The sequence below is a fragment of the Acanthaster planci genome, linkage group LG05 (genome assembly GCF_054643075.1).
Source record: "Acanthaster planci isolate LZ-2023a linkage group LG05, COTS_SCS, whole genome shotgun sequence".
In the NCBI taxonomy this organism is placed as follows: domain Eukaryota; kingdom Metazoa; phylum Echinodermata; class Asteroidea; order Valvatida; family Acanthasteridae; genus Acanthaster; species Acanthaster planci.
Window position 1 is genome coordinate 8,626,950 of NC_141781.1, and position 14,471 is coordinate 8,641,420.

The 14,471-nt window shown below is 41.6% G+C and overlaps 1 protein-coding gene across 3 annotated transcripts in view; it reads right to left on the minus strand.

Moving 5' to 3' along the window:
- The window catches only part of LOC110987507 (rRNA N(6)-adenosine-methyltransferase ZCCHC4-like), a 73,437-nt gene that overhangs the window by 2,511 nt on the left and 56,455 nt on the right, over positions 1 to 14,471 (minus strand). For all 3 annotated transcript variants that reach the window (XM_087136729.1, XM_022250304.2, XM_022250298.2), the window contains 2 exons: positions 8,634 to 8,761; positions 1,527 to 1,671 (listed from right to left, as the gene is read on the minus strand). In XM_087136729.1, coding sequence (XP_086992855.1) covers positions 1,527 to 1,671; positions 8,634 to 8,761 — 273 coding nt within the window. The remainder of the gene's footprint in view (positions 1 to 1,526; positions 1,672 to 8,633; positions 8,762 to 14,471) is intronic.

Genomic DNA, 14,471 nt, shown 5'->3' on the forward strand with positions numbered 1-14,471 from the left:
CTACATTTTGGAGAACTTTAAATCCAATTTTCAGTTCCATTAGGGAAGCCCTCATTGACAAGAAGTTTTCTATCATTCCAGATATTTGGCAATGCACTGTATAATTGACTGTCCGCCCCCCCGGAGGACTTTGACAATTTACAAATATGCCCGGGAGATAGGGAAACAGTTTTTGGTCTCTCGATCAATCACCCGCAATTCCGTTGCTCACTTGTGAGAGGGTGCTATGGAAACCCATGTCAAAAATGAAAGACATCCCCGTTCTAAGAAACTGGTCATATCCAAAATTACATGTATCTGGCCGCAGCTGAGTTCTAATACACAATACACTATATGGAAGCCGTCAGCTACAGCGGCTTCATGCAGTTCCCAAAGATGAATATATTATTTCCAGTTCACACGCTGTAGCTTAGTAATTCGGTCATAGCCATATTTGCCTATGCCCAACAAGGCAGCGACTGAAGTCTACACGTTCCATACTAGAGTGACAGTGGAGGCTTTGTAACATAGCAACGACATCACAACTTCAGGACTGCCAAATCTGAGGTTGAGAGTGAGGATTGTGCAAGGGACAAAAGAGCAAAGCAACTGGGGAATAACTGTACACATGTGACCTTTTAAATACCATGAAGAGTGCGACAAGGCTGAACAGGTCACCAGAGGAAGGTGTTTGCTAAGAGCAGCTCATTCCAGTTGTTTTCATCGGTGTGTTGTAGTTGCTAAAAGCCAGTTTGTGAAAGTCCCAAATGTCCACGTTGCCAATAGCTGTTAATTCCATTACCCTGTGATGCAACCCTATGAATCCCAGGTGGCTGAATGTGAAAGGCCTTCAGCCAAGGTGCCAAATGGAAATGTTTCTCAAAAGGACTGTCAACACTTTTAAGGTGTAAAAGAATCATTACACCCCCCCAAAAAAAAGAAGAGTTGTAGGCTAAATACCGTTTCAAAAAACAAGAAAAACAAAAAGGCTCAAGAAATATTGGCAACATTAAACTGAGTGCCAGGCTTTAGCTTAGGTTGTCAGTCTCTAGAACACTCCTGTGAAAAAAAACAGGTTAAATTCACCATCATACTTCCAATTTGCAAGATGGAAAAAGCAGCATTTCGGACTAGCCCAGCAAACTTCCGGCATGCATAATTGATATGTAGGCAGGAATACAACAGGTATTTTTTGTAATACCACGGTAACAGATAACAACTTTAAATTGGTTAAAAAGCAATCCAGTGATATGCTACAAACATGCATGTACTGGGTCACGAGAAAGTTAATGACTTTCACTGTGGTGCATGGATGATGCATCATCATGTACGGGGTACCCAACAGGTGCATTTGCATTACTTTGATCTTTCCAATGAAGGTTGAAAGCATCATTTCCACCGCATGATCTTGGGTACAAGGTTGTGCTGTACGAGGTACGAGATGTGCCGTGGGGCTGCAAACCTTTTTTACGCTACAGGCTGTAAATAACATGTTGTAGGCCTAACCAAAGACAGTTTTGTAGGTACTATTGTATGCCTTGTCTTACCTGAATACTTTGTTGAATTTCTCTGGACATTCTCTCCTCTTGTGATCCGACGAGCCACATATGTGGCACCCCACTTTGTCCTTAAGTCTTTCACACTGGTGGTCTGGTAACCCGCACTGCTGACAAGTCTGACAATGGACATACACTGCGAGAATGAAACAGAGGCAATTCCACTGGATTTAATAAATGGGCAGTTTTGTATGGTAAGGGCTTTTCTGGAATAAAAAAACCTGGGCACGAAAAGTGGATATTGTTGAAATAAAGTGACTGGTGCATCATGTTTCGTGCAGTCTTGGATTGTTTGCTGTGCACTGATCCAGCGCTGTTCACTCATAAGCTGTAGCTTAATTGCCCATTTACAAAGGAAGCTACAAGTGGCTTCTGTATGGTAAGAATTAGTTTTTAAAAAAGGGGGTTTCCCACTGGACTGTTTATACTGAGAGCAGACAAACAGGGCAACCGGGGAGCAAATTACTGTATTTTGAGACACCTGAGCGATTTTTCAAGGAGACAGTATGCTGGTTTTTATTTTATTACAGTCTAAAGCTTGCAATGTATGTGCAGTTACTATGCCACAAACTGGGACATCTTTACCATTCAGGGTAATAAACCTTTGGCAGACCCTTTATCCTGTAACCATTTTCGATGATATTCATTTTGCAATACTCCTAAAACCTCTCCATGTTCTTCCGATGTTAATAAACTACTGTCATGAATGTAGAGGGTTTGCATATTATAATATTCAATCAACTTTGATAAACTACAAAAATTACCTCCCTTCACAGGAATCTGCTTCTAAAAGATACAACACCTCAACTGTTTTTCTTGCAACCAATGTCATCACCACATGAAAAAGGGGTTTTATTTATGATGTTTACAGATTCTATATTGTGGATGAGTAATCAACTTTTTGCAAATGTACAAGCCATAATAACATCAGGGAAGAGGGCTGGTAACGTCAAGTGGCTGAACAAGGATAAGATGCAAACTGCTTGCCGCTACAATGACATCACACTGAATTGATCAGTGCTGTTATTTGTACTTCAGAGCCTTGTAGGGTCTCAACAGTGCAATGATAAAAAAATTACCAACAACACTCAAATGGTTTTAGACAGAAGGGATAAGTCAATTTTCAGTTCTCAATGGCAGGAAAATTTCACCTCTGGAAAAGTCATCACTTTGATTTGCATCTTGTGGTACTTGCAAGCAAATGTAAGGATTAAAGGATCGGCGAGTGTGTGTGTGTGTGACTTGGCAAAGCTCTATGTATGACGAGAGTACCACAGTAGGATTTAGGGATTACCCTTGTTTGTCAGGCTTTGAATGATAACAGACCTGACCTGGAGATGTGCATTCGCTCATGTTTCCCAATTCGCTGTAAAGGCCCTTTTGAGAGGACATGCACTTTGTGTGAATTGTTCACCTAAAAAGCACCGTATTTTGGAAATAATGCGTTTCAGTGTGCATTATTGAGTATATACATGTATATGACGTACTTTCAAACACCCTACTTGGCAGCAATCAGTATTTGGAATACAGTTTACGGTCAACAAAACTCTCAGAAGGTTTTTCTGCAACAGTGCAGAGCGAAAAAAGCTGATTTAAATGTGTGACCAAAGGTGTGAAATACCAAGGGTTTCATTACAGAGCTCTGATGGGGGCCAAAACTATGGAGATATATACAAGATACATACAGTGTACGTGATGCTTCCAAGTTCACGCCTTGTTTCAATAAGAGTTCACACTGTAAGGCAGGTATCTCAGTAGAGTGGGTTGGATCTGCACAGTAGTTTCCTTAGCTATCATCCTACTCAGACATGGATCCACGCCAGAGGGGTGGGGGGCACCCTCCCCATCATCCTATCCATCTCCTACTCCACCCCCTCCCCATCATCCTATCCATCTCCTACTCTACCCCCTCCCCATCATCCTATCCTTCTCCTACTCTACCCCCTCCCCATCATCCTATCCATCTCTTACTCCACCCCCTCCCCATCATCCTATCGATCTCCTACTCCGCCCCCTCCCCATCGTCCTATCCTTCTCCTACTCTACCCCCTCCCCATCATCCTATCCATCTCCTACTCTACCCCCTCCCCATCATCCTATCCTTCTCCTACTCTACCCCCTCCCCATCATCCTATCCATCTCCTACTCCACCCCCTCCCCATCATCCTATCCTTCTCCTACTCTACCCCCTCCCCATCATCCTATCCATCTCCTACTCCACCCCTTCCCCATCATCCTATCCATCTCCTACTCCACCCCCTCCCCATCATCCTATCCTTCTCCTACTCTACCCCCCTCCCCATCATCCTATCCATTTCCTACTCCACCCCCTCCCCATCATCCCATCCATCTCTTACTCCACCCCCTCCCATCATCCTATCCATCTCCTACTCCACCCCCTCCCATCATCCTATCCATCTCCTACTCCACCCCCTCCCCATCATCCTATCCATCTCCTACTCCACCCCCTCCCCATCATCCTATCCATCTCCTACTCCACCCCCTCCCCATCATCCCATCCATCTCTTACTCCACCCCCTCCCCATCATCCTATCCATCTCCTACTCCACCCCCTCCCATCATCCTATCCATCTCCTACTCCACCCCCTCCCATCATCCTATCCATCTCCTACTCTACCCCCTCCCCATCATCCTATCCATCTCCTACTCTACCCCCTCCCCATCATCCTATCCATCTCCTACTCTACCCCCTCCCCATCATCCTATCCTTCTCCTACTCTACCCCCTCCCCATCATCCTATCCATCTCCTACTCCACCCCTCCCCATCATCCTATCCATCTCCTACTCCACCCCCTCCCCATCATCCTATCCATCTCCTACTCTGCCCCCTCCCCATCATCCTACCCATCTCCTACTCCGCCCCTCCCCATCATCCTATCCATCTCCTACTCTGCCCCCTCCCCATCATCCTATCCATCTCCTACTCTGCCCCCTCCCGATCATCCTATCCATCTCCTACTCTGCCCCCTCCCCATCATCCTACCCATCTCCTACTCCGCCCCCTCCCCATCATCCTACCCATCTCCTACTCTGCCCCTCCCCATCATCCTATCCATCTCCTACTCTGCCCCTTCCCCATCATCCTATCCATCTCCTACTCTGCCCCCTCCCCATCATCCTACCCATCTCCTACTCTGCCCCCTCCCTATCATCCTATCCATCTCCTACTCTGCCCCCTCCCCATCATTCCCTTCACTTCTTATTCTGGCTGTCCCATCATCCCACTAATCCAGCCCAACCATTGCACCAACCTAATCCAGCATTTCATCCACTTTCTACATACATGTACCTTGTGCCCATGATCCTCCTCCAACAGGTACCCCTCCCCCAACCAACATCCTAATCAGTCACTTGGAGTCCCCCCCCCATCCCTTAATACTGTATATGTACATTTGTATGTGTCTAAACACTGTCTATACATACACACATTACGGGAGTGCTCAGTACATATGTACTGTATGTACTACAGGCCTAAGTACACAATACAAGTCTAAACTTTAACATTCAACATTTTATAATTTTTTCATTAAATTCATAAGTTTCTAAGCACTAAATCCATAGGAGACTATTTGAATACTGATGGAGTTCCAAGAAGAAGCAAACAAGCACTCAATGGCACATTTAAACACCTACATGTATAGACCTGCAAGTAAAACTTTAACATTTAAGAACGGCCGGCAGGATGCCCCGACGGATGGATGGACGGACAGAAGACAGAAATCGGTATTACATAGGCTCGCACTTGCTTCGCCGCTCGCCAATAATAGTCAGTTCTTATATGGTGCATATTATGAAATGTCTCTATTACTTCATTCAGTCTGGTTTCTTTTGCTAAATTAAAAGCATGTGACCAAATATAAATCCAGAGACTTAAACAATCTGGCGTATAATAAAAAAGACCACAATAAGGATAGATTGACTTGTTGATTGAGGATTTCAAAGAGGAACTACATGTGGTCAAATAATGAGGTAAACGGAAGATCAAGACCTTTCTGAACTACATGTACTGATATGATCATATAGTGTATGAAAGATAAAGGAGATTTTTCTCACAGATTATATTAAATTGTTACAGCCATATGAAACTGGAGAAGACTGTACTTCTGCTGTACACAAAAATTCCTTTCATCAAACACGTGGGTAAGCCAGATTTCATCAATTTTAGATTAGGGTGCAAATCTACGTAAAAGAGGGTCTTGCACAAGGAAGCTTGAAGAATACCTTGTTGTGTTCAGGAGAAATATGTACTTGCAGTATTTTGGAAGGGAATAAAAAGTGACATAAAGCCCAATGTGGGCCATACATGTAGAATGAAAGCAAAGGTAACCTTATGCAGTCGTGGGATTTGGGTTGGAAAAGAAAGAACAAATGTATCTGTTTCGCCCTTGAATTGTGCCTGGAAACAGCTCAATGCACAAATACTCAAAAAAGCAAAAGAAGAAAATTACATTACTCTCCCCAGCCGAATTTTGAGACAAGTTAAAATTTTCACAACTAAAATGTCAAACATGATTAAATACTTGTATGTTTGTCTTATAAGTGAGCCATGCATTTTGTGGAATGTACAATGTACAAGTCGTAACACCTTCATAACATGGTCATTGAGACTTTACAACTTTATAACAAGTATCTTGTACTGTCAATATTAGAAAACAAGGAATACACAGACTTGGGGACCTGAAAGTGATCTTGTTATAAGAAGGATGTTGCAGCGCTCTTATTATCAATGTTTCAGCTGTAAACCACCAGTAGATGTGCTTTGAACAGTTGCAAAAATAATTGGAATTTTGAACTGCTATATAACGGGGCATCGTATTTTTTAATCGAGAAAAAGATAATCTTCCATCTCATTAGCAACATGAACTGTACCTAATGGACATACATGTATGTGTCCAAGGTGTTGAAGCTGAATAAATCATCAACTTAACAGAAGTCAGCCACATGCTGCATAACAACTGAGACTTTCTTTTTCAACGCTGTTCAAGGAATGAACACTAAAATAGCATCCTCAGCAAAATAGCAGATTAGGGTGTGGGCTCACATTTCACTAATGTAATCCACAGGATGGTTTTCTCAGCTTCAATGATATCCTGGCATTAAACAATGCATCACGAAGGACTGAAGGATATTAGTGAAAATGTACACACATGAGGCACATCACCAATTCCCTAACATGTTTTTCGTTCATAGTAATACCGTACAGTAGCTCAGACGAACTAAATTGATCCCTTGGTTACAGTGGCCTTGTAATTTTCTTGTCATCATGACAACCATTCTCCAATTAAGAAAGAGAAAAAAGACAACCAAGTTCCTACAAATGCATGGTTTAAATGGATGTGAAACAGACATGTCTGTTTCACTCAGACAAATACAATGTAGAATTTTGTTTGGGGAATAGCATTCGTGTGCGGGGTTAGCCAGTACTGCATCTAAAAATGTCATGGACGCAGTGCTACTAAATTATCAAATGGATGCCATGTTATCCAAAGGATTTTTCTCCACTCTTGACTAATTCTAAATCCTGAGAACAGATCAGCCTATTAATGCCTGATGGTCTCGCAACTTCCCTCCCCCCCCACTTTGAGAGCCTTGGGCTCAAGACTTTAAGTCCTCCCAGGAAAGACTGTTGCACTGCACTTTGAATGGAATGGGCCAGGAAAAGCTGTAATGGGGTGGGACGGGATGCAATGGAATGACATGGAATGAAATTTGAAATTAGACGGAATGGTTGGATTGGTTTGCTTTGATGGGTTTGGCTTTTGTCAATTTTTCTCCTTTTCTTTTCCTTTTGTTTTATTTTCCCTTTATTTTGTTCTCACTGCATTTCTGGACTTTCTTGAGTCAAAATGTGGCCCACCCCCCTTGCGAAATACATGTATTCTGCATGCCTTAGGGTAAAAATCCATTTCATGTTAAAGGCCGTCTGGGGCTAGCTCATGAAGCACCAGTAATATCATGGTGGGGGGGGTAACTTACATCTGAAGTCTATCTAAAATGCCCGGGGGGGAGGGTTAATGGCAGCCTGCTCCGCCATTGGTGGAACAGTAATGGTGCCCTCACTTGTTAACAACTGGTGGGAGTATTGCCAATGGCAATTTCTCCATTTAAACACGGAGAGCACTTTCGGGATTACATATTCACGCCAGTGATTATTAAGTGGGGGTATTTCCACATATATCCGTGATGTTTTTGATGTAATACGTCCTATATACATTTTAAAAGTCAATATATGGCAAGAAAAACAAGTGGTACTGAGGTGTACACACTGTGCAAGTGCGCCAGCATTTTGGTTAATTTCTCAACAGCCTTGGGCATTTTCGCAATCTTAATGGCGAAAACCCACACAGCTCTCATGCGCAATGGACTCTCACTACTCCAACAGTGGCATATCAAAAAATGTATAAAACAGGCAGAGAATGAGAAATTAACAGAAAAAAAATCACATTTAAAAAAAAAAGTTGGTGAGGGAAAGTCACTGCCTGGGAATTTTCTGCCTCTAAATGCCTAGGGGTTAATCTCATCTAAATAGACCTCGGTACTGATGTAATTTTCTGTCTACAAGCGCACTTTTTAGGAGTCAGTGGTGGTTGACTGAGCACCACAGGAAAGCACACACATTTTAGAGCCTACATGCCACCTTTGGGTTACCAGAAGATGCTGTGTGATCTGTGAACTAAATACCTCTCGAGAACAGAAAAGAACAACACAAAACAAAAATCCCTCCAGCAACTAAATGAAGAAAACCTGAGGGTCAGGTTTAGGGTGATCAATGCACCAAAATGTTTGCCTCAATTCTTACTGACTGAGCTGCAAGAAAATAGGTAACATTTGAATTAAAGGATCAGATTTGACCTCCAACCCTCCTAAAGACTGATTCAGGCTATTACCGCAGTGGTGCCACACTCCCACGCAGGTGATGTGCGCCTGTTAAACGTCTCTTCAACAAACTGGGTGGCCTGAATGGACAAATGCGTGCGTATGCGCAGGATGGGTGAGTTTGGTGCCACCCTAGTTTATGGCGCCTCCTCTTGTCAGTCTTACACTTTCATGGGACTCTACATCGCCTTTTGTTTTACCTGGTTTCACACATCGGTTACACAGCTTGCAATGTCGGTACGTGCTGCCGTCCTTGGAGGTACAGCTTCCGCAGTCTCTGCAGTGGACATTCTCCTGGGACACATACCGACTACACTCCCGACAAAACCTGCAAACCGTGCAAACCAACATACAGCGTGATCTCACAGAGAATACATGTAGGTCATCAATGTGACTGTGTCAATCATGTCATACAATTGGAGAAATCTACAACGTAGTCACATAGGAGGACAGGTCTTTTTTTTTTTTTAACTCAAAGCTGCTTTGTTCCCATCCATCCAAATGTAACACTGCTCTTTACATGAACACAGGAGCTTGAGAAAGGATATCCTGGCGGCTGGCTTGACACACTTTAACTCACAGATAGAAGGCAGACATCTGCCCTAACTTCAAACTAAAATATTAATATAGTGCATGTAAGATAATCCTTGCAAAGGCTTTTTGAATGCATTGTCAACCTGACTTGGTATTGCATGATTGTTTGTACAGGTACACAAGTAGAAGACACATCCATCCATGTTCAATTAAGATACATGTGTACTGGTAAACTCCTGCTGGTTATAAAGTGCAGAATACATACATACATACATGTAAATGTACATAAATGTACATACATACTGCAGAAATACTTGCACTGCGACCTACATGTACATGTAAAACCCTCAAACACCGTTCTTTCATCCACATTTTTACATCACTGTAAGACATGTAGCTTTTAATTCAGTGCCTCTTGATGACCCTTATATTAAATGCATTCAAGGTGTCTATAGAGGGTTTGCATTGCTGCCATCTTGCAAGCCAATGCTTTTGCTCCTCAGGGTATGCACAAAAGACGTTTCCCTATGGAATAAAATAAATGCCCTGCAAGAAGCTACCATGAAAAGCCTCTATGCATAGATCCATATTGGATGTGCCTTGTGTTGGAATGGGCAGGTGTTCACTGAAATTGTACAGGAGTAAAATGAGGGGAACATAAGCCAATACGGACCAAAGGATGTGCATATTGAAAGGTGTCATAAACACGGGCTCCACAACATGCATCCAAATGGCCTCCATTGTTACCCTCACCCAAAAAAACACCCCTCCGCTTTGAAATGGCAGTTGTGTGTCCATGCCTGTTCCGATGTGTTCCCTTCTGAGTAAATATACACTCTGTGCATGTGAGAGCATTTTGCGTAATCAAACCACGCTTTTTTAGTTCGTGTAAAAAGACAATAAGTCAAATTAACGTTGTAACACGCGCACAGAATCTGCTTGGATTCCATGTTGTACAATAAGTTTCTTTCAGGGCTGTGTTTTTTGTTCTCTCTGAAAGTAAACGACAACAGGTTCAACATTTATATCACATAAATTCCCTCAAGCGATGCCTTAACTTCGCCCTGGGATATACAGGTTGCTGAGAGCTACAGTGTACATGATGAAGACTCGTCCTGAATTCAGTATATTCGTCTCGTGTGATGAAACTGAAGCTGGAGATTGAGCTAACGATAGTCGGGGATGAATTTTAAAAAAATCGTTCCCTGGACTTTGCATGGTAAAAGGGCTAAAACACCAGGAGGAACAATATGCAATCGACAACATACACGGCATCAGCTTTCTTTGAGGAAATTAAAGTGCTCTCATTTAACAGAAATATTACATATGATTTCAGTTAATTTAATGACTGTTTCAAACATCAGTTGTACTGGTAATTCTTTTTCCTTACAAGAAACTCTTACTGCATGTACAATAAAGAAAATTAGTTTCACCTCACATGGTTTATTTGACTTTTGTGCATTTTGTCAAGGAGATGAAGCATGCTCATTTAGCTAAACTTTACACCATGTCCTGTCCATTCATGCAAATCACTTCCACAGGGAAAAATGATACTTTCATTGGCACACAAAATAAACTAGTGTACAGCTTTTAGTTCTGCTGTATGTTTGTGATATTGTAATGCTGCAGTGGAACCACACATCTTTCCTGTTATGTGTTACTGAAACTGGATGACATGCAACAGGCTTGTGATGGGCTTGTGGTGATTTTGTCAAAAGCCTGTCATGGGCTCCAAAACGGGGGGGGTCCCAAATTCAAAACAATCATGGCAATCTTACTGGGAATCCTAAAAATCTGAAACAAATTCTAGTCAGTTACTCTCTTTCAACTTATGATAGCATTATAAAACAAGGGAGAATAAAGTTTGGACATTTTTTGACATTAATCCTAATGGTCCTCAGGGATTGCGGACTGTTAAGCATTGACTCTCAAACTTTCTTTATGAATTCCATTCTCATCCATGTACCAATGGCTCATGATACTTTCAAATGGCAAATAAATTAATCTAAGGAATGGCAGAGGCTGAGAAAGCTTTTCGTCTAAATTTATCACTAAGCCTTTAAACATTGAAGACAAATGAGGAAAACAAAAGCAAAAAACAAGGCAGATCCTGATGGAAGCAAGCCAATCTCTCTATTCATAGAGGAAGGAAACTGATCCACTGCAGTTTGGACTTAAGTCACACTTCCCTACTAACAGGCTCAACAAGGAAAAAATCAAGGAAGCCAATTAGAATGGTGATAGCAAGTGCTTTCGTAATGCTCTCCAAAATAAGATGTTCTTTCCAGTCAGAAAATGAGCAGATTTTTGATTAAGGACGTCTTATCCAAACTCAGCCCAAGGACAATTGTATTCCTGTCAACATTTGCAAAGTCTGATGGTACCATCTGCCCAACAACGTTGCTAATCAAGAGGCACTATTGTGTTATCCCCTTGGGTTGGTCTTCAGGGCTTTCCTGATCTAAATCCAATTTCATCTCAATCACTGAAGTTTTACTGCTGCTGTCAGACAAAATGAGATTATATTCAACAAGCCAAGTCTATGGGGCTGCCGGAAAATACACAACTAATGTGCAATTGCCCCAGTGTCAGTATGTCTTGCCAATGAAACCACTGATGGTCAAACGTCAGGAAAATACAAATGTCAACTCTTTCGGTTACTGTGACCAAACAAAACACATGTACATGGGGAGAAATGAAAGCTAAACAATGAACTGCCCCAAGACCCAAATACACAATACACATGGGGAGAAATCCAATATCAAGGCAAGTGTGACTATTGCTATTCAGGGCTTGTAATGGCTACAGGACATGCATTGTCACAGGTGCCTGTAATAACAAGTACACAACTGTACATGATGTACATGTTTATTGCTCTTGCACTTAGATTCTAATTGCAAACATCAACGGCTTTTGCATCAAAGATCATGACATCTGGGGGAAAAAAACCTGAATTAAATGTGTACCACTGCAAGCAAACTAAGGGAAATTTGCAAATAAAGAAACAAAACCACATGGATCCACAAATTTCTCACATGTGTTGGGACCCTGGCTTCCTTGTTAGCACCCTCTTTTACTTTAACTGCTCTTCAGCTGCAGGAGGAAATAGTCTGGTTCCAAATCCAACAGATTCCAGCTAGTTTTTAGAGATCTTTGAGTCTTGTAACAGTACTGATCACTTGACAAAAATGGAGGAATTATTTTGTTTCTGAAAATCTGTGAAACTGGCCATAGTTTCCCAAGCCCACAGATGCTGATTTTCAGATGCTGATTTTGGTAAGGCTACAAAGTATGGACATAATCCCTTCTCTTTATGAATTTCTTGACAAACTACACAATTCAGACAACTTTTATTAATTTTTCAGACTTTTTCTTTTTCAGTGTTTCAATACTTACTGTTATTTTTTATACCTTTTGCCAAATGTCACTTTTAAAAACCAACTGCTATGCATGCCCTGCATCCAACGTAACGTCATACATATACATCATCTTTATTCACTTTGTCATGTTCTAGTTTTGGCAAACGGTGGCTACTGCACCAGCAATTTTTGCCTGTCTGGGGAATTTTCAGATCTGAGAAAATGAACACTGCAAGTAACTGTTTCTGTGATGGACAATGCTCTCAAGTATTCCATGGAAACAGGCTCCCTTTCCCAACTGGACCGTAAACATCCTCTGCAGTCCCGGCCGTTGGACTTGAACCCTTAATTTATTGATCTGCAGGCCAACATATAAGACAAATGCATGATATTCAGTGTTGCATCAAGCTGGGGGGGGGAGGGAAATGGAGAGACAAGCTGCCTCCACCTTGGGATATGTTGTAAACATTTTGAGTGGGGCTACAAGTTTACAACCACTGTTTCAATCAATCAATCAATCAATCAATCAATCAATCAATCAATCAATCAATCAATCAATCAATCAATCAATCAATCAATCAATCAAGCAAGCAATCAATCAAGCAATCAATCAATCAATCAATCAATCAAGCAATCACTTTTGATTAGGGCCTTGATCACTTAATCGCAAGGCTGAATGCTTGTTTAGTATGTCTAGCTTCACGTACAGTTGAACCACATTAATAAGAGGTTCTTGCACATTACGTGCAAATTGTTATCTACTCCAAGCGGAACAGAAGAGGGCGTGTTTGTTTTGGTATTCAATGCACGAGGCGCCCAAGTGTATGCGCTTTTGACACAGAGCGCGTTGAGTACGCGTAACTAATTTATTCTGGCATGTATGGTCTTTGCGTACATGCAGAATGCGCGCAAGAACCCGCTTGTAACCACCTGTCTTTCTTTTTGCTGATTGGGGGTGCACTTCAGCTCGGGGCGGATAAGAGGAACTGCTTATTATCAGGAATAAAAACAATAAAGAACAAAGGATTGGGATCCAAAAATTTCCTTGTTATCAGTGCTCATATGGACAATTAAGTTGGATGAACTGTATCATGTTTAATCAACAAGCACAGAGAAACAAGTACATGGAAGAAATCCTCTAGAGGACCTTTGTGTCTTAGGGCATCTTTAAAATGCAACTCAGTGGGGCCAATCTTTGCATTCAAATGTCACAATTTTTAAAAAATGTTTGCTGACAGTGTTCACTTTTCCCGAAGGCGGTATCTTTCCCAGCCACATCAGCGGTACAGCTGTGCTTCAAAAACAATGTTAGGATAATGCAGGATAAGACAAACGCATCTAAGCAATGTCATCCCCATCGTGGATGTATTAATGGCTTACTGATAGGAGATTCTGATTGGTTTGGAAAAATGTCACACTCATAATCATGGTGAGATGAAATGGTCATGTCATCCAGTGCAAAATGCTTGAGATTATTTTGTTCAAGACACCTTTGGTCTGCTCTCTTTTGCCTTCAGAAAGGAAGCTTTTACTTCCACAGAGTGGCATCAATCAATCAAGAGATAAAAATAAAATTGAAATTGCACCTTTTACATCAAAACGACCAAAGGCACATTAACACGACTTGAAAAGTAGTTTTAATTTATGGGTTTTACCCTGACACTGATAGATACATGTATTAATAATCGGAATTATGAACATTTGCCATTTTCAGAGCAAACCCATAATGTAAATTAACATCTCCCCGATGCACAGTATACTGTACGCTTTTTGGAACTTTGAGAAGGACAAAACATGAAAAGTCACAAGAATTGTAGAGAAAGTTGTAATAAAGACAAGTCACAGGGCCAGGGCCTATAAGCTTAGATACGTCTGTTCCACAAGCATGGAATAAAGGAAATAAATTACTTCAGCCTACCCTGGTTACGTGCCTCGACCTTTTCTGGAGAAAGACACCTCCAATTTAACCTATGCAAACAGACATCTACATGTACATCTAACTGGCAAGGCAATCCTTGACCCAGAGTGGATGCAGTGAAACCAGTGGAAAAATACAAGCATGTGACCATGTAAATGAATTAGAAACATGTGACTGAATAATCAACAGACCAATCGATTAATTGAGTAACAGAATAATCCTTGCAA